Consider the following 27821-nt stretch of genomic DNA (forward strand, 5'->3'; position numbering starts at 1 on the left):
AATGACTAGACTTCTCAGAAAATGTTTTTAGTAATCTGAGAAAGTGTGATGCTGAATGTCGGAGCTAGGTAACAGGAAGGTGAAATTGATATCAAATGAAACTATTATTCATATTTACCAAAATGCGAATGGAACCTTATCTTAAGCACGCTGAGGCTCACCTTTCAAAACAAACTGCAAACACACTTTAACTTTCAGACCACGATTGCAAATGTTAACAGTGGCTCTCATATTCTTCAATTGGTTGTATAGGGGCATGGGCGGGTAAAACAGGTTCATCTTTTCATTGCCATTTCATCAGTAGCTGATTTTGTGGCCGGTGGTAAGTGTTTATTGGATTTTTTTATAATGATAGAAAGATGATATCCCATTAAACAAATTATATTGTCTCACGCCATGGTATTATACGATAAAATAGGGAAAGAGCTGGCCATGAAAACAAGGGGGAAGGAATGAGTTATAGCGGCGAGAGAAAGAATGAGCGATCGAGAAAGAGAGTGAAAAGAAGCATGAAGAGAATAGGAAAATAAATAGAGAGAGAGAGAGGGTAAGAAAAGCTAAGAAAAGAGTCAGAGGGAGAGAGAGAGAAAAGGGAAGGAGAGGAGGAGACAGCAAGCGAGTGGATAAAAGATGTCGGGTAAAGGGAGCGTAAAAGCAAGTGAAGAAATTCTGGTATGAAATAAATATCTGCAAAATCACTGAAAACTAAAGCAAAAAATGATTGGCAGCTACATTCTTCGTGGAAATAGTGAATGAGTAAAGATATATTCGTCCCTTTTCACACGTGAATCTATCATCATCACTGTATTGATGATTGCAATTCGTCTTTAGAATCACCGGACCTTTCACACGCTCACTTGAACTGTGATTTGAATTCGAATTCCCGAGCGAAGGCGGTATGTGTCCTTGGTGATTGTCAATCAAAACACTGCATCGATACGGTGAGTGCATGCAAATTGTATTATATACTACGGAACTGCTTGAAAGGAAACGTAAGTTCCACCCCATAAGATGTGCTGGAGGTCAAGCCTTTCACACATAAAATTCGTACCGTTATTTGAGTGTAACTTAACGGGAATTCACATCCGAAGTAGGATTTGAATTCGTGATTGTGATTAGCGTTCGTGATTCAAGTTTGGTTTCACACGTGCTACAAGTTCTTCAATTACCTGAACGAATTTGATATTTTGGAGGATTATGCAGATTATCTTAATGTCCCACCAGAGGAAAATATATAGGTTGCTTCATCTATACTCAGAAAAAAAAACTAATCTCCTTTTTTCAGACTCGATGAAATTGTTTAACAACCAAACAAAATATTCAAATGGGCTTTTATAAATAATAATTTTCTCATATTTCCCCCCATTTCAATTTCAGCATATTTGGTGGAACAATAAGGGTGGCCGAATTAGTGAAAATTTAATGTAATTTAATGAGGTTTATTTCCATTTCCATCAATTGTAATAAGCCGTCTTCTGTCATACATCTTGGCGATAAAACGATAAACATTATACAAATAATGCACGTAAGTGCGTGCATGCAGGGCAAAATAATGAACGATGTGCGAGAAGAGCCAATGGATATACCGCACCGAGGTTCGCAGGACCGAGAACGGTATATCAACTTGGCGAGTCGAGCACATTACTGACTTACTTAGTTGCTCCGAATGCTATATTTTATCTAAATTTCAGATACTTGTAGATAATTCTAGACCTCGCACTATCCTGCACGCTGGTCACGTCAGAGTGCCGGATAGTACATTTGGTATGATGTCAGAGTGCAGGATAGTGCATTTTCGATGCCATATAGTGCAAGTCGCTGAATATCATGTGATCCGATTCAGACCAATCAGATTACAGATCATTCTTGGGATTTGTATGATATTAAATATTAAACAGCGTTTTTACAGTGTATGGGTGTGATCTAAGGTAGATAGTAACATTAAGCCAGTTCCTAGTTCCTTTCTGCGCATGATCAAAAGATTCTACGCATGATCAGAAGAAGGTTATTTGTACTAAAGTGGCATGGTGCTTTAAAATCTAATGAGATAAGCACCAACTTTGATGTCTTGATTATTCATATATTCATTTGAATTGTTGTTTTCATTTACATCCACAAAAACAACAATGCTTCCACGAATGACTGGTATTTCACAGTTTGTCAAGTACATTGTGCATCATGCTAAGATATGCACTCAAAGTAGGAATGCAAAAAATACCTTCATTTAGTGTTCATTGGTGTGCTATTCTAGTCACCAGGGGGGTGTTTCACAAAGATTTTACAGTGTATGGGGTGTGATCTAAGGTAGATAGTAACATAATGGGCAGTAATAGTATCAGATACTCCTGATTTTGGCTACGTTTCGTCTAGAATGTGTTAACAACGTGTTCAAAGTGTGTTCACAGTGAGGAGCCAATGTGAAGTAATTTTCACACTAACAATGTCAAAATCTAACCTTGGGTATCGCATATTCACATAGTCTTTGAACACATTGTGAGACATGATTTTCACCAAGGGTAAGCGCGATAGCGTTACTTCCAATTCGTCTAATGCCAATTCGTCCAATTGCCAACTCGTCTACTATCATTCGGTCTGCCTTCAGTCTACTATCGTCCACTATCCCTGTGTTCTAATTGCCGATTCGTCCACTCGCCATTTCCCAGTTGGCCTAATATCCATTTAGTCCATTACCATTTGGTGTAATTGGACTAAGTGTTAATTTTGCAAAATGAATGAAAATGAAGCGGAAATTAGACCAACTGGTTATGAGACGAAATGGTCATGGACGAAATGATGGTTAGACGAAGAGGTGGCTGGAGCAACTGGTTATTGGATGTTAAGATTCTTAGACGAAATGTGGATGGATGGAATTGCATTTAATAGACTAAATGAAAGTAGACCATGTGGTGAGTGGACGTGTTGTCATGACAAGAAGTGGCAATTTACCAGTGCGATATTAATTCAGACCCTTCTCTTTAAATATTAAAGCAAAATCATTATCATTGTATTTGTTTATACAAAATTATACAAACTGCCGATTTCCTGCGACAAGTGGAATTACATAAACCAAATATTGTATGCAATGACCTTTGGTATCAGTCACGATTCCTTAAGAAACTCGTCTGTTATCATGGCTATTAATCCGCGGACAAAAAAAAACACCCTTTTTTAAACCTGTTTGAAGTCATGAATATCATTCCTTACGACGAAGGCTTTTTCAATCGCCTTGAAGTAATGCATTTTGATTTTGTCAAGCTCTATATTGCCCGGCCTTGACTTTCTTGACGATATATCCATGGTTGAAGCGAGCTTCTTGCTCTTTCTTGCAAGGAATTCATTCACGTCAACTTTAATTTCATGAGATATTTTTCGTTCCTTTCTATAGAATGATGTTTGATATAGCGGTGGAAGTATCGAGACCGACTCAATTCATACAAATTACAATCTTTATTATCCCACTTCTGCCATCATTACTTGGCGTCAATTAATGTGTTACCATGGTTATCACCATGATTGAAAAATTACCATGTCTTTATGAAAACTTAGCAATCACCGTATATTTTTTGAAAATTTTTATTTACAATTAATTGCATTAACTACAATGCACAATCAATCGTAGAATTCAAACGTACGATCAATCTCTCACCCCTGTGATGTGTATCTTCCGCACACCTTACGACTAATCCACGGTCCTCCTATTTTGGAACAAATCGAATTCTGCTTATTTTCTGAAAATGTGAGATTTGAGATTTCAATTTATTGTCAATGTCATGATACTAAGATATTTATTTCTAATTTTTCCAAGCTTTTCTAGAGTGAAGCCCTATAATTTGTTTCAAATCGTAGTAAATCATACGATTGCTATGACGTCATTACGACTAGACATTCAATTTACTTCTAATAAGGATGGTTTATTCCGAAATTAGGTCGTAGACCTATCATAAGGTGTTGGCAGAACTTTTGCCGGTGCATTTCAAAGTCAAGGAATGTCCTTGACGGTAACCAATCGACATATGAATTAGGAATGACTGTTAAAGGTTCTATTCGACTTCAGTGATTTTAGTACAAACCTTTTAAGACGGCTATTAGTGAGTAATGTCATGAACATTCGTTTTCTGCAGTTGAGTTCTTTCACATTGTCATATGTCAACTCTCCTTCACTTTGACTGACTGAGAAAGACGGTTGTCTAACTTTTACTTTGGCAAAAGTTTTATGATGACGATTTATTGATTTTTAAACTTTTACATAAACAGATATAACATAGAAAATGCAATGAATTGAGAAGGTATTACAATTATTGGAGTAATCAAACAATAAGCACAGTTTTATTTTCTATGACATATCGATCTAAAAATGTTCCAGGAATTTCCACAACTGACAAGTCGTAAAAACGCTCATTTTGTGCTTATATACTTCTCTTCTATTCCGGTATACTTAATGTATTACCTAGGAAAAAAGGTATCTTCACTGACCTAAAAGATTTAAGACCTATATTTGACGTGGCATCAGGTTAGTTGTAAAATGATTTAAAATCAAATCTCATTGAAAGATAATTGAAAAGCATAGATACAAAGTATACTTAGGGGGTTCACAAGGGTATCAAGAATGATCCGAGGCAAGACACTGTCAGGAGAAATAGAGATTGGTCATTGGAACGTAAATGCAAATTAGTGGGTCAATGGAGCGGGTCATAAGACCTTCTTGAAATAACCGAAACAGATATACCGGAAATTCATATTGAATGTGCATTAAACCAGGAGCGGATCCATGATTTTCCAAAGAATGGGGGAGGGAGACATTTTCTCGAAGAAAAAATTGACAACCGAATAAAAAAAGGTCTTCCCTTTCAAGGGGGGGGGGGGTGCGCACACTTCTGTTTTAATGGCATTTTTACATTACAGATTTTAATTGTGCCTATCAAGGGTGGGGGGGGGGTGGCGGTCACGGGCCACCTTTGCCCCCCCCCCATGGATCTGCCAGTGCACTGAACCATTGCGTATGATCGGCGGATCTCTCCAAATATCAGACTTATCGAATAAAATTTACCATGTCAGCGTTTTATCGAATCAAGATGAATGACTACCATAAAGACTGACTGGGTGCCAAATGTGAAATTTGATCTGCCGTTATCGACCAGCATGTCTTGACCGCCAACATCGCCAAGCTCTTGGGGTGACTGTGGCTGATTTTCATCTGTTTTTTGTACATATGTAGGTACGATATTTTATTTTTTGTTTACACTGACATAGACTCTTGTAAAGCCCTCAAAACTATAAATTAGCACCACCTAACTACGTCTACTACTGCTGTACTACAACTGGCTCAGAGTGACGACCGTGAAGACGGGTGCCAAATAAAATTTGATCTGCCGTTATCGACCAGAATGTTTTGACCGCCAACATCGCCAAGCTCTTCGGGTAACTGTGGCACGACTACTGCTGCACTACTATAACTAGCTTACAGTTTTGGAGGGGGGCTTGGAAGTCATAGACCCCAATTTTTTTCACGAATAAGAAAAACGAAGAGAAAATGGAAGAAAAGGCAAGGAAGAAGGGTGAAAAGTAGTATTTCCTGAAAAGTTGTCAAAATCTATCACAACATTAGATTTTTGTTATCAAAATGATAAAGATTTGCCCGCTCCCTTCGCTCGCTGGCAACTTTTTACAAATTTTGCCCAATACGCCTTTCCTGGGCCCCCTCAAATTGTTTGACCATTGAACACTACTACTACAAGCACCATTACTACTACTATATACTGCTGCTACTACTACTACTACTACTACTACTAATACTGCTAATGCTACTACCACTACCACTACTACGACTACTACTACTAATAATAATACTAATACTACTGCGATTACTACTACTACTACTGCTGTTAACTTCTCGTACGATACGTCTACTACTGTTATCAATCCCATAAAATTGAATGAAATCAACTTAAAAAAGTAATAGAAAAAACCCCCAAACATGTGTATAAATGAATAGAAATAACCCCATGGCAAATTTAAAAATCAAATCGTGATATCTTACTTATTCATGCACAAACTTACAAAATGATTTTTAATCATTTCTGACCTATCGTACTTCCTTTTCTTTAGAAACTATAAACGATTGATTACGCTATTTTAAGGGAAATTTAAACCTTGAAACGTATATGTAGCGTATTTGCATCGTTGGAAATATACATAGTTAACCGAAATATAAAACATTCAACTACAAAAATGGCTTAATTCAAGTTCCTAGAATCTTAGTGTTAAGAGAAATACATAAAAGTAATGCGTTGGTTATATAAAGAAACTTTTCTTCACGTGTTTTCAGGAATTTATCTTAGTTGAAGGTCAAATGTAATCTGATGCACTTTCTGACCAGCATTTCTATCCAGTGTAAAAAGAGAGCATTGAACGTGTTCGCTACTGACGCTGATTTCGCGTTTTTGACATGCACTTTTACTTACTTTTACGGAAGCAATTTATTTCAGTGCCAGCATGAAGAAGATCCTTTGTGTTTGGCACTTGTGATATATATATATATTTATTTTCTTTTTAGTTTTTATAGAAAATCGATATTTGATGTTCAGGGGAAAATGCCTGACATATAATGTATCCCAAAAGAAATTGTCTCTTAAAATACTCTATCCAACATAAACGGAAGCTTTTGCTTGTCATAGAGATGACACACAAACTTTTCAATGTTTTTGTTAACTAGGGAACGAATAAATTATTGATGTATCATCTAATTTGTTGGGGGAATTACGTCTTTCCAAGGACATCGGGAGAACAGCCTCATTAGCTCGAAATACTTAAATATATTATTGATGCCTTGTGTAAATGGATCGTCATCCATACGGCATAAACTGGCCCCAACTTTAGGAGGATTAATTTCATTTTGAGAAACCATGATGAGGTTTTAGAGCTGATTAGCCGATAAATTATAGATCAATCATATGATGGTAAACAATCCCGGCCTAGAGTACGCATGTTTTCCCTCTCGAATCTGTTCCATTGGTACAAAATGACGAGCATGTTTTACGCTAATTCTAGCTGATTAATTGACTAGCTTGCAATATATAAAAAAGAGCCAGGGCGTCGCTATATAGGTCTTTTCCAGAAGGGGGAGAAGGTGGAGGCCATGAATACCGACAAATATCGGTACCGATTACCGACAAATATCGGTACTGATTACCGACAAATATCGGTACTGATTACCGACAAAATATCGCTACCGATTACCGACAAAATATTGCTACCGATTACCGACAAAATATTGGTAACGATTACCGACTAATATCGGTACCGATTACCGACGTCCGGAGACCTTGTGCCATGCTAGGGTTCCTCATTCTCCTTGGTCACATTTTCTTTCGCTAAACCTGTATAGGGGCAGACCCAGCTTTAATCAATAGGGGAGGGGCGAAAAAAAGATTTCCATTCAGCTTTCCCCCGTCGTGGCCCAAATCTGAGTTTTGTTTTTAAGGGGTTAGTCCTTGCTAAAACTTCATTCTTAGAAACAAGACAAGGTATTTCACGTAACCTGAATATAAAAAATACCACGCGAGCGCAAAGCACGAACTCAAATTTTTTGATATTTCATATATCTAGACGTGAAAATTGAATATTTTGAGCAGCTTTTGTAATTATGAATCAGATGCGTATACTAGAGGATCCATGCGAGCTCGAAGCGCGAGCTGAAATTGTCAATATATTGGCCTGCAAAGAGACATGTTAAAGAGAGTTCTTATGGATCCATGAATAGAATACATATCTCACCAAACCATTTTGTTTTAATATTTCGACCTGAAATGTATTCGACCTGGATGTATTAACCAAACAGATGCGGGCACGAAGCGCGAGTTGATTTTTTTAAAGGTCAAGTCCACCTCAGAAAAATGTTGATTTGAATCAATAGAGAAAAATCAGACAAGCACAATGCTGGAGATTTCATCAAAATCGGATGTAAAATAAGAAAGTTATGACATTTCAAAGTTTCGCTTATTTTTAACAAAATAGTTATATGAACGAGCCAGTTACATCCAAATGAGAGAGTTGATGATGTCACTCACTATTTCTTTTGTTTTTTATTGTTTGAATTATACAATATTTCAATTTTTACGAATTTGACGATTAGGACCTCCTTGCCTGAAGCACAAAATGTTGAAATAATGGAATTCCACGTGTTCAGGGAGGAATGAAACTTCATTTCACATGACAATGACGAGAAAATCAAAATATTTCATATTTCAAACGATAAAAAACAAAAGAAATAGTGAGTGAATGACATCATCGACTCTCTCATTTGGATGTAGCTGGCTCGTTCATATAACTGTTTTTGTGAAATGAAGCGAAATTTTGAAATGTCATATCTTTCTTACATTACATCTGATTTTGATATACACTGTATGAAAGAAACTTGTGGAAGGGATGTCGATCTCACCTAATATATGATGCGAGCGCGAAGCGCTCGCTTTTTTTTCTTTAGATTTAGACCTGAAACCGGGACATTGAAATCACTATCGGTACAGAAAGCTGCCCATCTTTGCACTGCGGAAAAATATATCAAATTTATCGACAACAATATGCAATATGTCTTCCGTGACCCGACAGTTTGTCATTTCCCGACAGGCATCAGTCCTACTGCCCTGTGCTTGCCTCACAGAGTGAGAATTTATAATTTTCCAACATCTCAGAATCCGCATCTTTAAATACTTCAAAACCTTGTCTAGCCTAGTGTCCTCTTCTCTCTGATTGCTCTCCTTTCTTTTATTTTCCTTTTACTTTCAATTTGTTTCCTCTTCCTCTTATAAATTTGCCTACTTTCTTTCTTTCTCTCATTCTCTCATTCTTTCTTTTTTCTTTCCTTTTTTTCTCTCTTTTTTTCTCCCATTTTTTCTGTCCTCTTTCTCCCTTCTATTTCCCCCTCTCCTCTTTTCCGTATTTTTCCCGACAGCAGCGAAGATTTATCGACGATATTTATAGTGCAGGGGGCAACCCCACACCCTTTAGCGAGGTCCTGTCTAGAGTTCGTAACTAAACGATTCTTATTTAAACTTTAGTACTTCGTAAAGTTATTTTTCTTTATGTATCATTGCTTACATTGATATTACTATTTTATACTAACATGATTTAAAAACAAGGAACCCAAGTTTGTGCCTGTGGGAATAATACTACATGACTCAGGAAAATGCAATTTGCAGGTTAAGTGTCACGTAACCAATTATGTTCTTGCCCTTTTCTATTTTTTATTCTTGACAAAAATATTCCTTCTTTCTTCATGCCTACCCTTTTTGTCAAAGCTAACGGCTACAGTATTAAAGCCTTCTTTTTTAATTGAAATATCTGTTCACTATATTAAACAGAGTCAACCGGATATGCCGAAGGGGCAATCTGATTTTTCCAATATTTTCACCCTCTAGAATGTTTGCCATTCTTAATTTCCATATTGTCCATATTGCATATAAGTAGGCTCGATTCGGCCCATATTGGGAATTTGAAGCATACGTTTAACAAATTAATTCAAAGGCCTAATCCCGTGGGGATACACTCCTATTTTCAAGGTAGTTCAAATGATTAGGCTGAAATTAAATGGAACCAATATAATTAATTTCTTAATGGAAACCATGTACGCTATGTCAAATGAAAGAAGATTTCTCCTTCACTGCAGTTAATTTTATAGGGTCTTTATTTCATATATGAATCGTGCTATACAATACAATACATTTTTAAACAAGCTTAACTGAATATCGTGAATGAAGTATTTAATTTCGTAATGGATTATTTTTGATAATGTTTGAAGTATGTTCTAGACGGTGATGATTTAATTTAAACTAAACCTCAAAATAACCTAGACTTGCTGTCAATGGCGTAATGACCCAAAATTTTGAGGGGCCAGATATGGCGCATCAGGAAAAATATTAAAACGATTGCGAGATGGCAAAGCAAGTGAGCAAAACTTTCGACATTTCTATTATGAAAATCCAATTTTGTGATAGATTTTGACGTAATATTCAGAATTAACATCATATATCACCCTTCTCTTTCTTTGTCTCTTTTTTTTAGTGGAGGGGGGACCGTTCCTCAAGCTCCCCAATCTTTATGCCATTGCCTGCTGGTGATAAAAACACTATACATTTATTTAAGATTCATTTCGTTTTTCAATCATTACAACATTACTAGCTGACCATAGATGCATGTGAGCTACTTAACTCCACAAACATATTTTCTATCAATATTCTTTAAATTTCTTCCGTATTAATTTATAATGGTAGACAATGGCTTCCCATTTTCATTTTCAAATCAATAAATGGCATAAATGTCTTCAAGTAATCTAATATGAAAGAATATGGAGAAGGAAACGTGACTGCTCAAATTTTCATGAACTTTAAATAAGCAAACTCAATTCCCCCCAGCTTCAAACGAAGAAGAAGAGTGGCAAAAACAAATGTAGATGGCGTTCTGAACTTTCCACCTTTGATTTTGTATTCCGATTTTCATCATCTGTTAAATAAATGAATTATGGGACTGGAGATTGGCCATCAAGAACTATTTGTACAGGTCCATTGATATTACATGTTATAATTATTTACCCGTTCAAATAAATTTCGAGCTAGCCTTTTCATCCGTCCACGGATTTTTGCCACACGATCTAAAATATACTTACTGTTTGAATGCATTGAATTATTTATTTTTTGTTCTTTGAAAGGAGCTCTAAGTAATTTTAGTTAAAGTGTTGGCAGTGAAAATGAAAGACATCTTAAAATCACTATATTTCGCAGAAAAAACCCTGAATATTCTCTTAAGCAAGGGTAACACCAAAACCCTATTCTCCCGAATAAATTTGAACCGATTCTATCCGAATTCGGCCTAATTCGGATGGTTTCGATGGATTCGAATGTTCTCGAATCCTTCCTGAATTTTCTCGCATTCGCGGAGGGGGAACAAAATACTTCCGAAACCACCCGAATACGTGTATTCGGATGGATTCGCAGCTGATTCGGTGCGGTGTAACTTAGCCTTCACGTCTCAGTCACCGGTGTTAATTTAACACCGGTAGCACCGGTTACATATCCTGTCATACATAGTATTATTTCTAAGTCAGTCCATGTTTGAGCTCTTCCGCAAGTTTGAAAACACTTACTATCCAAAGATTTTTTCGAATAACCTCGTAAGGCGCGAGCTTTGAGATTATTGTATAGTATTTTGTAGCGAAAGATAAAACCTCTTCTCCTGATCGGATTTTCTCTTTTTACAGCTCTGTGTATTCGAAATCTTTATTACCGTGTAGTAACACGTTATGAAACTCCTGTTTTTTTTTCAGACAAGGTGGTGACATCTTGATTGGGGGCATGGCGATCTTTTAAGATTGGCCCTTATTACTCGATTCATAAAGAGGGGTATTGTAGATTATAAAGTGCATCCCAGAAAAAACGAAACCGAGATTTAGTGATGATTTATCATGACTTAATCATAAATAAAATAGACAAATGACCTATCAATGTAAAGCTTAGAATCTCCTCTTTCATCTGGTATTACTTAGATTATTTCTCATTCACGCATGAGTGAGCAAAAACAATTTGAAAAGGGGATACCAAAAAGTCACTTGGCGGGCCGTATCTGTGTTTTAAAAAGAAAACCACATTTTTAAAAAGTTCAATATCTGCTCTTTAATTTGATACCTCAATTACAGAAAATAGTCAAGAAATAACAAAGTTCTGGTTATTTGAAATAAGGCTTGAATTTCAATAATTTCAGAAAATGAAGAGGTTTTACAGGCTAGCGTTCAAACTCACCCGACACTCCGTTTTGTTAACGATCAGCCATGCATGAAGTCTTTTGTTACCGTGCGATAGCTTCTTTGGGAAACCGGTGAAAACAAGTTTATTTAATGAAATTAGGGAAATACAAGCATTATTTTGAGGGATCATAACTTTTTTAATTCTCTACCATTTTCTGTGATTGAGGTATCAAAGAAAAGAGCAGATATTGAACTTTTTAGTCATGTGATTTTCTTTTTGAAATTCAGATACTCCCCGCCAAGTGAGTTTTTGGCATCCTCTCTTCGAATTGTTTTTACTCACTCATGCGTGAATGAGGAATAATCTAACTAATACCAGATGAAAGAGGAGATTCTAAGCTTTACATTGATAGGTCATTTGTCTATTTTATTTATGATTAAGTTATGATAAATCATCGCTAAATCTCGGTTTCGTTTTTTCTGGGACGCACTGTAAAGTGCAAGATCAATATTTTGATGCTCTCTATTCTGTTGCTTTCTTCTTTTTATCTCACTCTTCCTTTCTCCGTTTGTTCATTACTTGAATTTTTAGGGTAACCCCCAGTAGCGCCGCTCACTTTGTTAACAACACTCTAAATTACAGGGATTTAAAATAAGTCCAGCTGGACTGTAGTTAGGGACCAGTCGATTTCTGGATTTAGTTTTATTCCTAAAGACTTAAATTTAAATCTCAAATGATTTAAATTTAAAACTTTCGAGATTTAAAAATGAATCTTATGGATTCAAACTAAATCCGGACTTCGATTGGTCCCTAACTACAGTCCATGAGGACTTATTTTTAAATCCCTGTAATTTAGAGTGAACATTCCATTTTCCCTTATTTCAGATTCGTTGACATCCAAGCTAAATTGGGAGGATATTTTCGGTTTTCTTAGTTACCTTTCGGAAACTAACAAAAATAAATATTCTATGGCTTCGTCGGCTACTATTTATAGAAGACTTTTCTATTTAAATAGGTATACGAATCAGTAGTTACGATTTTTTTTAATGTTTCCGGTCATATTGGCCTACACCACAATGCGGGGACTGCGGAACAATTTTGAAGGTGGGAGAAATCACAATATTTGATAATCATTTTTACTTTATGTGTATTGGTAGAAAAGAAATGTGTAAACGGGGGGGGGGGGGTTCTGCGACCTTCACAATGATGACGAAAATTCAACATAGCTCATCATGTTTTTGTATGTCAGTATTTTACTGTGTTATTTTCAGTACTCGTTTTAGGTTGGTGGTTGGTAGGTGTCATCATCTACCGGTTTGTACGTGAATAAAACAGTAGGCTATAAAATGGAAATATCAACAAGCAGCATGTCAAACCAATTTGAGTGTGCCTTTGATTCTTGCGTGTGAATACAAAAGGAATTGACCTTGAAATCATCCGTCTGTTTTTACGCAAAATCAAGTTTGAGAATACGTAAATACGAATGTTGACGTTACGTGTTGATATAGGGGTATGTATACTTTCCGGTTACTCTCTCTCTCGCGCGTCTAGCATGCGTTTTCATTTAGCTAGCTCTCTACAAATACAAGAAAGAGTTACCTAGGCTGATTAAAAAACTTATCTCGCCATGACAACGGATGCCTAAAGAAAAAACCGGAAGAATTTAAGCAAGTAGAGCCAAAACGAGCTTGGGTGCTTTTGGCAAAGGTGTCTTATGAATGGAAGAGGGTGTCTGTGGATGGGGGTGTGCGTGGGTACGTGTGCGGGGTGTGGGGATTTCTGGGGGGGGGGGTCGAGGTGGAGTGACCGAGTAGTGCCTGGCGAGACATATGAAAGTCCGAGGTTCGATTCCTAGCCACGCCATTTATTCACCAATGCGTTTTCATACTACATTAATATAAATGAAAACGCTGAAATCATTATTCATACAATTGCAATGTTTCCGATTATGGTTAGCGTTTCGTGTTTAAAAAGGGAATACTAGATTGCTTATTTCACGAAAATCTATTTTCTGCTTCTACTCTGGGAAGTATAGAACTTTTACAGTCTGCTGGTTCATTATATCCTCTGAAAGATACATTCACCTATCTCTCAATGTGGTTTTAGTGAAATGTCATGTGCGTCTTGGGAGACGCCAGAGCATTTTAATGAAGGGGGGGGGGACCCCTATACATATTTAAGATACAGTTACACGACCTACACGTCTCTCTGTTATACTTTTTTTAATCTCCTTTCTCCATTTTCCTCCTTCTATATATTTCTTGAATTATCCCCCTTTTTTAATATGCACCTTGCAAAACCTAGTGGGTGTTCGCCCCCTGTCGACCGGTGTCGCAGTCCCTTGTCAAATCATTTGATAATATGCCTTACAAAATCACTTCCACTGAATAATACATTGCGTTTCCCCGGCATCCTCCTTTCGACGCCAGCAGAAACAGATGGTGCGCGGAGTGCACCAAACTCTGTTGCCTAAGAGATGTCTTTGCTAATGACTTGGGTTATTGATTTCTGTTTGAAATCTGCCATCAGATGGATGATATCTTTATGTTTTCAGCGATTGCATCTACACATAAATGAATACACCAAGTCTTCTTTTATTTAATAAGAGTTCATAATCAATATTTAAGTAGGTCTGCACATAAATTTGCTTGTTATTACTCTTAGAATAAGTTATATTAATTTCTTATTTAGGATAGTCGTATTGCTCGATTGTAATAGAACTGAATGCTTCATCTCACTAATAAATTCATAAATAGAAGACAAATAGTAGAAATAAAACTTAATAACACCCATATTAAATGTGTTGATACTGCAAGAATTTTTGGTGTACAACTCGATAGAAAACTAAGTATGGTAGCTCAAAATGTAAAACTAGTTCGTTTTCCTTGTATAACATTGGAAAAATTCGCCAATTTCTATCGTCAGAAGCCACAAAGAAAATTGGTTCATGCTATTGTAATATCGCGCATTGATTTGTGCAACAGCTAATTGTATGGCCTTCCTGATAATCAAATTCACAAACTACAATGGAGCCAAAACTCGGCAGCAAGAGTAATAACTAGAACAAAGCCCATGGAACACATAACACTTACACTACAAAAAATAAATTGGCTACGTGTAAATCTCGTTTTAAATACAATATATTACTCCTTACATACCGATGCTTGCAAGGTTATTAGCCATCTTATCTCAACGAACTTATTGATCAATATGTGCCCCAAAGAAAATTAAGATCAAATGAGAAATCTCTACTGGTAATTTAAAAGAAAATTAATACTCAATTCTATGGCTCTCGTTCTTTCAAAATGACATCTGCTGAGCTTTTGAACAACTTGCAGGAGGAGCATATTATTCAATAATGTACATGTACATCTTACCTTAGAAATACGAATGTCTTCAAAAGGTACTTAAATAATTAAGCAGGCTAATAATGAGTAATTATTTAAGTACCTTTTGAAGACATTCTTATTTCTAAGGCAAGATGTACATGTACATTATTGAATAATATGCTCCTCCGTAAACGGGTGTTTTTTTTTCTTTTCTTTTCCGCATAGAGACGTGATGTTATCACTGTGATATGCGCTTTATAAGCAATATTTATTATTATCGTGATTATTAATGACCATTTAAAATGGCGGTTATTGCCAAGCGCATTATGTTTAATCAAACTGAGCATTTTATTCGTTCATAATTTATAAAAAAATACTTGGAAAATTACTTAACATGAGTTTTATGCAATGGTATAATGCATCACTACATTATTATTGCCCCCTCCCACTACGCATACTGATATGTCAAGTAATACTGTATGATCACATTAATTTTGGGCAGTACATTGTTTTTATTCAAATAAAGTGATAGTACTTGCTCTTTAGTTTAGTATGCGTGCCTGGGGACGTTGGTATGTATGTGTGGTGTGAGGATGGGTGCTTGCGTGTTTGATAGAAGAGAGAATGAGCTGGATAAGGAGAACTAAGATAAAGAAGAAAGGAAAAGAAAGAGAGACATGTAAGACAAAAACATGTAAAGAAGAATAAATGAAAAGTTTATAAATATTGACAGTGGCTTACCTAGAATTTGCCACAGGGGGGGGGGGGCAAATTCGTCCGCCAAAAAAATTGTCAAGCAAAAAAAAAGGCCTTCAGCCACAAATATTAATAATAATATGTCCATTTATATTGCGCAGTTTCTATGTGCATATACTCAAATGCGCTTTGATACTTTGATAAAGGATTTCGTACTTGAAATAAAATTGACAAGCCAAAAAAAAGGTCTTAAAGTTCAAAGGAGCGGGCTACTTGTGGCTCGTCAGGGATCCGTTGTGACTCGTCGGGGGGGGGGGGGGGGGGCAGGGATACGTCCCTTGCATAGGTTGCTACTCGTCAGGGGGAGGGGGCAGTCTGCCACCTCTACCCCCCCCTCGGTAGGCTAATGAATAGGAATAAATCTCGGCAAGGAAGAGCGTGAGTTCTAACCCCAACGAAATCCTCCATTCGCACGTTCGGTTAAAACGTTCTCTTTTTTATACTATTGAAATCCAATCGGCCGTAAATGCACATCAATTGAATGATTTTAATTCGATAATGGTCATTTTAATCCTCTCCGAATCCCCAATAATCAATTAACTGCGATATCGTTTAACAGTGTTCGTTTATTGATTCAATTTCGCTGGTTCGATATTGAATGCGCGTCACGGTAAGTTATCATAAGGATTGTAGAGATGTGTGGGCGCCGCAAACATATGGGTTCAAATGCTTTATCCCGTATACAGGTATATCGAATTCTATTAATTCAACAGGTAGACAATGGCTTATTCTTCAGTCCATTTCTAGCTTCTCCATTTTTCATCAGAAAAAAAATTAATCAGGTTGATTGCGTTTGGGTATCAACGGCACAGGCCTACTCCTTAACCTTGGTAGAAGCGTTAGTTATCATGATTGGTATGTACTTCTCCTAATTGCCTCACCCCACATTACTTTTGATTATATACTTGTTAGTTGATACTGGAATTGACCCTGGATTGCTTATGAATTTATTCATCATGTCTATGACACATTTTTTTTTACATTTAATCCATTTTGTAGAATCGTAATGTAGATATAGATCAAGGAAGGATAATTAAGGTCCATGCACATAACAACACACACACACACCCTCACACGCCCACCATCTCTCACATGCACCCTCGTGCACACAATATATGTTCGAGGACTAAGTCACGGCTGGGTTATATTTGGCAAATAGACGCAGCAAAACCTGCATTGACGCACATGCGCGCACACACACACACACACAAACACCCTCCTCACAGATACAACTGTATACCCATTTCTCTCTACCTCTCTCACGCCCCCATTTCTTTATTGTTCAACCCCCTCTGTCTACGACCCCCAACCTCTTTCTATATTTTATTCTACCCCTTCCTTTTTCCTTCGCCTTCTTGCTCACCCTTTCTGTCACAGCCTTGCCCTTTGTCAGCTTGTCAATTCCCCTGTATCAACCGAACTATTCAAATTCTCTTGTCGAGGATGATATCTCTGATTGCATTTAACCTTAACTGTGTTTCTTCTTAGTTTCATGAACTGTGCATAACTCACCCTCTCCTCACTTTCCCCTTTTTTTCTACCCACCATCGCTCATTTTTCCAACCCCCGAAGCTCCAGTCACTCCAAGGAAACCAACTCAAACAGACCGCTGATCTGTTATAGGTAATGACGTAATAGCTTTGATCGATCTAGGGTCAGATTTCGCAGTTGTGACTGAAGCCCCGTCTCTAGACATATTTTCCACGTGGATGCTATAGATCTCGCTTTGTCATTACCATATCGAGAAAATGGACGTCAATAAATTATACCTCATGAGTAGTTTGCATGTCAAGTAAAACTTCTCTTTTGCTCATCAACTGGGTTTTTTCCAAGGGAATGACACACTCTCAAGAAAATAGTCTTTCCTGATATTTCATCTTTTGCCATGAATTCAAATTTGAATTTTAATTTGACTTCGATTTCTTTAATTCTAGTTTTAATTTCAGTTTGTGTTTTTAATTTGAATTTTAATCTGAATCTGAATTTGAAATTAAAATTGGAATTTCAATCTAAATTCAGAATCGAATTTGAATTTATAATCGAATTTGAAATCGAATTTGACTTCAATCTTAAATTTGAAGTTGAATTTAGATCAATTTGATTTCAAATTAAAATTTCAATTTGAATTTCTAATTTGAATTTGAATCCCTAACTTAATATGAATAGAGAGGTTATTAAACTGGATTTGGCACTGTTGCATTATACGCCGCCCATTGCAAACATGTGGAGTGACTGTTTTCATCATGAAGGTGTATTTTCTTCTTGAATGCTTTGCTTTTGCCATTGGTATATCGGTAAAAAAAAATCTTTATGCTTTTATGCTTTCATCAATGACATATGATCCAATTCTGTAGGATCATTCACTCCAAGAAATACGCTAGCTACTGAAAGCCGTCATGTGAAAATATAAGCACATGGAACTGAGGAGAAACGAATAGGAATGCTTGCAGCATTAATTGCATTTCATGCAAAAATTGTACTTTCGCTCGTGTGTATATGCGTTTCAGAAAGATATTTGGATGACTTCACACTAAGCAAATTAACTGTTGCCGATAAGAGCAGCAAAAGCTTGTAATGAAAACACATAGAAGAAGTCAGACGTCCATTAATTTTCAGGGACATTATCCTTCTAAAATCTACTCCAGCAAGATCAATGCGACGCCTCGTGAATACAATGTCACAACTATTTCAGTCCAGAACTATCATCCATATAGGCCTACACACAAATAAAGCTTTGCACCCCACATGGAAAAGGTGAATCTCTGCGCCGTTATAACAAAACTTCTTTGCACCCTAAATGGTGCAACTCTGCACAGTAAAAGGGTGCAAAATCATTAACAAACAAAAACGTGGAAATTTTGACCCTTTCTTGGAGGGTGCAACTCTGCATCCATTATGGTGCAAAATGTAGCTAGCTGCAACAGTTACAAAGAATCCCTGCTATATACAGTTCTTGTGAAACGTACGTTTCACCCTCCCCCCCCCAAAAAAAAAACTGTACTTCTGAATGATGTGATCTTTCTAAAGGTATTAAACCTTTTTGCTTCTGCTTTACGTGCATTCAGGAGTTACTGAAAGGTATATAGTGTTACAGTGGTGATATATCTAGTTCAGGTGGCGTCCGTCACATGAAGATGGAATAGATTTTAATAACAAAAATACAGAGCGAAGGTGAAATTTAAACAATGCATTTCGTGGAACAGAATGAAGGATTTTCACTGGCAGATTTCCAGAAATAAACAGATGGATCGTATTTGGGAATGGGGACCACTTTTTGGTTTAGTAAGAATATAGATCGGGTGGGTGTTTCAAAAAGCTGTTCGTAATTTGAGAGCGACTTTAAGAACGACTGGTGAACCGATCTCATGCGCTGAATAATGAACATTCAATGGTCAATATCATTTACCACAAGAAATGATCACCAGCGAGAACTGCTTTATGAAACGCCCCCCCCCCCCCATCAAAATTTGTTATTATCCCTTGGAGACAACAATTTTTTAATGTTTTATTTGCCGGTAGATTTTTAAGGATGCAGTTGTGTTCTTAAAGCAGTAACAACTTTAGTCATGGGGTGGGGAGGGGGTGTCTTTCGGAAATTCTGACATTCTGATGTCCCCTTCCTGTATGAAACCTCAGGCTTGTCCATAATCGACAAATACAGACATAGATGACATAATCTAACCTAGGGCAAAAAAGATAAAGTTTCTAAGAATATTACTTACAAATAAAGCTAAGTTTGAGCTATTACTACACAGAAAATAAAGCATTTAGCCTTTTATTCTCATATTACAACTTGTGTATTAGCCTGCGATAGAACTTTGTGTCAGCTTCAAATACTGGAATGATTTCCCTCCTATAATAATACAGTCTCCATCAATATCAATTTTCAGAAAGGCATTAAAATCCGGTTACACTTCGTAATTCCGAAGGTTCGTAATTCCGAAACACGCATAATTGCCTATGCCTCGATGTTCGTTAATCCGAAAACGTAAAAGGGTTCGTTAATCCGAACATTTGTGGCGTTATTCCTATTCGTTATTCCGAAGATTCGATAGTCCGAAAAGGAAATAAGGTTCGATGTTCCGAAGGTTCGCTAGTTCGAAAACGAAATAAGGTTCATTGTTTACGAAGGTTCGTTAGTCCGAAAACGAAATAAGGTTCGTTAATCATTAGGTTTTCGGACTGACGAACCTTTGGAATACGAACTTCATTTCGTTTTCGGTTTAACGAACCGTCGGAATTACGAACCTCAATTTGTTTTTGGACTAACGAACCTCATTTCGTTTTCGGACTGACGAACCTTCGGAATTACGAACCTTCGGAGATACGAACCTTCGGAATAACGAACCTTCGCAATGTCTGAACCTTCGGAATAACGAAGCTTCGGAATTACAATTGTATGCGTTAAAATCCATCCCTTTTGTAGGTTTTAGTTTTAGCCATATAACATTCCTTTGAATTTTTGTATTGTATTCCACTTTGGGCCTTATGCCGGGGAAAGCGCCTTATACAAGTTAAAATACTAATTATTAACGTGAGATAAGAAGGTTATTCAAGTTTCGTCAATACACTATTTTCAAGTGACAGCGTGGTCAGACTCTTGACCAAGACGGAATACGGAAGTGAAAGAGAAGTTAGGTAACGTGATTTCCAGGCACGATCTATCTGTTTATTTCTGGGCGAAAATTTGTCCCCAAAGGTAGGGGGACCAGGGCCTTGAATATTTCACTAGCTAAAAAAAGTTATTACCAAAAATGTAAGGTCAATTTAACCCTAACAAAATTTTGGCAAGCAAAAACAAAAAAAATACCAAAAATGTAAGGTCATTTTAGTCCAAAATACATGTATTATTTCGACTGTGAAGTGAAGTATTTTTCTCCATCATAAAAGACCAAAAATAGTAGGGGGGGGGGGGTACATGCCCCCCCTGGGATTTCCGCCCATGCTGGAAATATGCCTCTATTTTCAATTATTTCTTGTAGAACAAGGACGGTGAAAAGCCTTCATTCTTTTCCACGAACAACTTTGTCATCTGCACATGTACTTTGTCATCTGCACATATCAGGTTATACATTTACCAAATTCATTGTATATATTTCACCCTTCTCCCGGTATTTTTTTAAATAAAAATCTTCCTTCACGGACGCCTCTTCCAATCCACAAGTTATCACATAATAACTGTAACACTTATATACCCGTCAGTTACTTCTGAATTCACGTAAAAGCCGTAGAAAAATGGTTAAATGATTTCAGAAAGGTCACACCATTCAGCCGAACGTTTTGCCATTTTCTGTCAGTATACAGTGCCTATACAGAAATGTTACTGGATGACTCGTCTTGGAAAAAAAATTCTTATAATTAATGGCGGTAAATAACTGCGTAGAAATGAACGCATTCATGCGTTATTCACATATTCGCGTTTCATTTTCATACAAAATATGAATGAAATGGAATTAGGCTGGCGCCATTGCATTTTAGATGGGTATATTTGGGTTTTTTTTTTTTTGGGGGGGGCTGTCATCGAAGGAAATGTTGTACTTGCACTTTTTATCCGGGCCGCCCCCGCGACATACTGTGTCCTTCACTTTGGCGCAAGGCTCTAATTTAGGACAAGAATCAAATTATAAGGTATTTTTTTCAATTCAAATGGTGCAACTGTTTTGTTAAAGATAAACCATGTGATTGAATGCAGTAATTACAATCATTTTAATGTGGAATCGTTTATCGAATACTCAGGGAGTGGAGATTGTGCATACATGTAGGTTTTGATCCATATACTCTTTAAGCGGGCTAGAGTGATCAAATCCGTTGATCAGGGTTAAGCGCCTATCGAAGACTAGCTATTACCGTGTTTACATGTGATCGGATTTTGCATCGGCTTTTTTATAGCGTGTAAACGCGATTAATTTGCATCGGCTCGCGGTTCTGAACCAAAAGCCGATCAAATGTAAACACGGTTTAAATGTAGCTCTTCACAGGCGTAATTCAGAGGCCTCGGAATCCAGAGGGCGGGGGGGGGGAGGAGGGGGTGATAAGCATCGCTTTTTGATAAATGTCTGGAAAAAAGGGTAAAATTTACAATACGATTCCTCGTTCTGCGGCCCTTGGGTGGCTGATTATTAGGACAACAAGTCAAGGTATTTCATTTCTGTTTGTGGTAATAGCGGTAACCGTGATAGCGTATGACACAGCACGTTACGCGTAGGTATGTGTTCCTAAATGAGTGCTATTTGTCATGGGAAAGTAAGTAACATGGGAAAGGAAAGCTTTACCTCTTTTGATCACATCCTTTCCTCGGGTCAGAAGCCTGTCACTTCAGTCCCACCGACGAAACCGATATCAGACCGCCGTTTTTTTTTCGTTATTTCATATGGATATGCAATCGGTCGATAAGGACTCGATCTCGTGGTTGGGGCTGCAGCCTTATCGATGCTCGCAGTCGGTCGTATCACTGACAACCGGTGACGGGCATGAAACTTCATCACCGTATGACAAACATTGGACAGGATATTAATCAAGTTGTTTGTGTGTAAAATTACGATACTCAAGCTCTGATTTGGTTTGCTTTATTTCGATTCATCTCATATCAATATAACTTAGGAAATCGATCTTAATGTTTATCTGGTTGATAGAAGATATTAATGAATTAAGGCGCGGATCCAGGGGGAGCGGGCTGAAGATGCGCTAGCCCCCCCCCGTAAAACAAAAAGAAAAAAAGGAGACAAATTGACCTTTAAAAAGGTGAAAACTTGGTTTTCTTTTTGCTTGTTAAATTTCCAACTGGTAGCGTGCCGCCCATTTTCAAAAATCCTGGATCCTGTCGCACCCCGAAGAATTTCGTCTCTGGGTCCTCGCCTTGCTCAATATTCATTGCTCGGCTTTCCTGCAATAACGCGTTTCAAAATGTAGCTCAAAACTTTTGTTTTTCCACTTACCGCCCCCCCCCCCCATCATCATGACCACCGATATTAGCAAAGGCATCGCATTAACTTGTGAGATGATTTTTTTTTGGTGGGGGGGGGGCATACGGGAGGCCTTTAATTCGGGTTCGTCGGTGTAAAAGTGGCATTAGACAGGATACTATTTAACGCATGTGTCTTCCGGTAATAGGTCTACTATGATTTAAAGTTCAAGTCCATCTCAGAAAATTGTTGATATGAATCAATAGAGGAAAATCAGACAAGCATAACGCTGAAACTTCATCAAAATGTAAAATGGATGTAAAAGGGATGTAAAATAAGAAAGTTACGACCATTTGAAGTTTCGCTTATTTTTCAAAAAAACGTATTATGCACAGCCCAGCGACATGCAAATGAGAGAGTCGATTATATCTCTCACTCACTATTTATTTTGTCTTATATTGTTTGAATTATACAATACTTAAATTTTTACAGGTTTGAAAATAATGATCAAGTTGACAGAACCAAAAAATTAAAACAATGGGAGTAATACCAAATTCTCTGGGAGGAATGAATCTCTTTCACAGGACAACAATTGGAATATTTCATTGTTCATATAACAAAATACAAAAATAAATAGTGAATGAGGGATGCCATCAGTCCTCTCATTTGCATACCGACTAGAATGTGCACATATGTGTTTTGTGAAATTAAGCAAAACTTAAACATGTCATAATTTTCTTATTTTACGTTCTATTTCGATGAAATTTTTAGTGTTATGCTTGTGGGAATTTTTCTCATTATTCAAATCTAATTTTTGTTGGGGTGGACTTGTCCTTTAACCATATTTCGAACCCAATAATACATCGTTATCCACAGAAACTGGGCCAGCTCTTTTATTTCCCACCCTTAAGATTGCAGACTAGTAGTCCATGATCTGGGTAGTTACGAAACGAAAAGGCAATCTTTCAGTGGCTCGCGGATATCCGCTGGGATAAGATATCTCCTATCAGATTGACACTCAGCTCTTCCTTCACCACTAGAATCCAGTCCAAAAAGGCCTAAACCTGAAAATTCTTGACGCCAGCATATAGCAGGCCATACGCAGAGTTATTTTCCGGGGGGGGGGGGCGAAATATGTTTTTAAAATGCATACCAGCGACAGAGCGAAACGACCAAGCTGAGGGTTTGTTTATTCGCAATATCCCCATGGCTTTAAAAAGTTGGATGAGTTGGTCTGGAGCTATCCCCACTTCCCGCTTTGTTTACGAAAAACAAAATACCGAATAGGCAAATGGATGCCATGCAATGTAACATTAAAAAAAGACCAAGCATAATTATCATACCATCGACCCTGTAACATGTGTTCCTAAATGTTTAATTTATTACTTTATCCACCAGAAGTCATCCGCCCCCCCCCCCCCTGCTCTGTGAAATCCGTGAATCTTTAAATGAATCAAGATTTGTCAAACCTTTGTTTCATTAAAAAAATCAATTTAAAGAAAATTGAAAAGAAAAAATTATTACACAGCACCTTTCATTATAGAACCGTCATTCCATTATTATCATAGGAAAAAAAATGGTGGTGTTTTAATATTGGTAGAGCAACTACAGTAACTCAAAATCAATAGTAGAAGCAGGGACAGTAACAATACCAATGAATATCATTCAAATTAACACTAATATCTTGTTGGGATCGATCTGCACATCGATCACCTACCGAATCCAATTTTGACAATGTTTGACATTACTTGTTCTGGCACCAGTAATGTTTTGACTACTAGGGAAGCAGGGTTCGTCGGTTATTTCCTATCCGATAAACAGGAGAACATGAAGCATATCCCTGCCAGGATGTCAGTGTCAGGATTTCCTCATACATGTATTCATTTCCCTGTTCAAGTTGAACATAAACGAATTTACAAAGAGATCAATTCGAGAATAATTGGGGTCAACGGTGCCTGGGAGAGGGCGCCAAACATCCTAATCTTCCTGTTTGGATGTTGTTTCCTTGATCCGTTGGTGTGCATTACCAAGCTATTATTATCGTCAACACATGATCTTTTTAACATTTTTCCGAAGAGGATCGAACACCGCAGTACTGTAGTGGTTTATGAGAAACATTAAAGGAATATCAAAAGCACGGAACTTATTCAATAATCATGTCATCAAATTCATTCATAACATGGAGAAAAATAGATCGTAAACCGGATGAACTGTTAAATAACCAAGTCAAAATGTCAACATGATCATCTGTTTTTGTCTAGCCTTTTCAATGAATGATGACTATGTTAATGCAACATGTTGATATTACGATAACTATATTGGTATATAACACGAGATCTATTTTGCAAAGCGTGATGTTATACTATCTTGATTTATTGGCCTTTTATTGTCTCCACTCAGTCCTTCTTTCATTCACTCTATTCACATTTCTGTCTCTCATTTACTTTAAGTTTCCCAATTCACTTATTGTTATCCTTTCATTCAGAAAAATCGTTGCCTTTGTTCTACAAATGCACGCTTTATATCATACTATCTTTTTATATTAAACAAATCTTATCCTCTTTTCTTTGTGCAGGTGTGTGGACCCTTGCAGTAATCCTTTCTTTACCACCCCTCACTCGGGGATGGGGAGACTATGGCTTTCTTCCAAACCAATCCTTCTGCTTCTGCAGGTGGCGAACCAGTATCTCCTACACCTTCTTCATGGTAGGTGTGTGCTTCGGTGGACCATGTTCAGTGATGACCTTCTGTTACGTCAACATCCTCAAAGTCGTCCGTCAAAGCAGGAAACGCGTAGCCAGTAACCCGATGCCAACCATGCAGCAAAAACCAAAGAAACGTACAGGGTCTCCAAAGGCAGAATCTAAAAACTCCACGCTATCGTTCTGTGTGATGAAGGATAATAACGGAACGCGGTCGCCGTTAAAGGGCGCGGTCCACGATTCGGTTAACCCAACCGTTGAAGCGGTAAATGGAAGCGATGCCCGTCAAATGCTGCGGTCCCATCTGAATGATATCATCCGGACAAAAACGATCGAAATGTCGCAAAATAGCCTGTCGCAGAATAATTCTCAAATTGATCAATCCGATTCGGATGATTCCGGACGTGACAGTTCGGGGCAAAATAGGACCGACAGTGCAGAAAGTTCTCCTGTAAAAACAAACGGTATTAGTTCACTCAGACCCAAGCCAAGAGAAATCAAATGGATTGTTCCGGAGAAAAGGTCATCCATAGCGAGCATTACAGGATCAACATCCCCCAAAGATGGCGAAGACAGTAACAGCAACAGACTTAACGGTAGACCAAAGAGCCAGAAAGAAACAGAAAAAAGTTCATTTGCCCGTCTTGCTGTTCCGACGCCCACAGACCTGGTGAGGAGAAAGCAGCGAAAGAAAAACAGATCCGAATCGGAGAAGCGGCGGAAAGAAGAGGAACTAAAACTAACCAAGTCATTCTTGGTTGTCATCTTTGTCTTCGTTCTTTGCTGGTTTCCGTTTTGTATTACCATGTTCTGGAGCGTTTTCTCGAATAGGGACAACGCCGTCCCACGTCCTGTAGACATGGGCACCTTGCTTCTGGGGTACCTGAATAGTTGCTGTAACCCCATCATCTACGGGGTTATGAACAAGAGGTTCCGTGCTGGCTACAAGAGCATTCTCTGCAGATGGAGACACAGGAAAACCAATAATGGTAACACTACATTCCAAGTAGACGGGATAAACTTAAATACATCCACAATAGGATCTGTTGGATAACAATTCAAGGCCTGGCGAAATAATGAACCTCTTATTTCATAACTGCACGAAGCCACTTCTCATGGATAAAAAACTATGCACACCATACTGGTAAACCATCTCAGCACGAACGGTACACTATATTTGTTAATTTACGGTATTGGGTCAAATGTTGTGTGAACCCTAAATATAGTATTCTAAATGTTTTACAGTAATTGTTGAACTGTGGATTTATATTAATCATTTGATAAACTTTCCAGAGTGTCTAATACCAGATGGACTATACACAGTTTGCATATTAATCTGGTTTATTGCAGTTTGGCTATACAGTACTTTGTCTGAGACCATCTTCTAGTGTAACGGAATACTTTCCACTTCGTGTCCTTATCATTTACATTGCCAAACGAACAATAAGCCTGCAGACTACATGGTATTATAGCGAGTGGATACAAGCTAACTGGATATTAGACAAAGGTCTAGTGTGCTAAATTTCAGTGATACCAAAACGGTTGGTAGACAAACTGGTTGAAGACAAACTAAGATTGGACCAGGTTGGATGAGTAGACGAAGCGGATTTAGACCTGTCGACAATCTACCAAACTGTGACAGTCGACAGGTCTAAATCCGCTTCCTCATGCAAGTCCCGTCCCTCTGCGAAAAGTTCCTTTTGCCAAGATACTCGCCTTTTTCCCCCGTTATCTACCCAGGTGTACATGGGTACCGGAAATGATTTTGATTTTAAGGATTTAACAATGCTTAAGAGATTTGAACAAAAAAAAACTGATATCATGGTATGAGGCAATGGTCCCATCTTCAGAGTGTTGCGATCAATTCATATCGACAGAGATCAATCTCACTATGTAATTTAAGTTTTAATATGTAACAGTTGAGCTCATTCTATCGTCGTGTTCGAATTTATGTAAATCTTTGTCCGAAGTGGACTAAATATCATATTTGGATTAAACTTAACTCGTCAGATAAAACGAATCCTGGTATTCTTGATCTTAATTTTCATGATAGATGAAAATGTGTGCTATATCAATAGAGTATCGAAGTGATGACGTCACAAAGAAGTTCCTAACGTTTAGAACCAAGCCAATTATACACTAACTTCAATGGGGTTAATTATGTATTCTTGAGGTCATATCTAAGGTCCCCATTGACCGATTCCCATCAAATTTTGGTAGTGTTTTTTTTTATCATGTTCTACTAAAATGTGGTATAAAAAGCGCTGATATGCAAAAAAGTGAAAATTGATGACGTCTCATAGCTGGTATGTTTTTCACATTGCATATCCTTAACCCCATACTATCCTTTACCCCATACTATCTTTTTTTCGATTCACACTGTCTTTCTTAACCCCA

At 37.5% G+C, this 27821-nt stretch overlaps 1 protein-coding gene across 1 annotated transcript; it reads left to right on the top strand.

The window, feature by feature from the left end:
• Positions 1-2854: 2854 nt before the first annotated feature.
• On the top strand, positions 2855-27821 carry LOC121427976 (alpha-2B adrenergic receptor-like). Its single transcript, XM_041624555.1, has 2 exons — positions 2855-2906; positions 25208-27821. Exons 1-2 carry the CDS (start codon positions 2855-2857, stop codon positions 26476-26478), a joined length of 1323 nt encoding a protein of 440 aa, XP_041480489.1. The 3' UTR covers positions 26479-27821.

This window comes from Lytechinus variegatus, chromosome 14 (genome assembly GCF_018143015.1).
Source record: "Lytechinus variegatus isolate NC3 chromosome 14, Lvar_3.0, whole genome shotgun sequence".
Taxonomy (NCBI): Eukaryota; Metazoa; Echinodermata; class Echinoidea; order Temnopleuroida; family Toxopneustidae; genus Lytechinus; species Lytechinus variegatus.

Excerpts from the sequence above, each read along its gene's own strand:
- LOC121427976 (XM_041624555.1), top strand. The coding sequence starts at position 2,855 with ATGTGGATGGATGGAATTGCATTTAATAGACTAAATGAAAGTAGACCA. Across the intron at positions 2,907-25,207 it reads AAATGAAAGTAGACCATGTG|AAAAATCGTTGCCTTTGTTC; the intron begins GTGAGTGGACGT and ends CCTTTCATTCAG.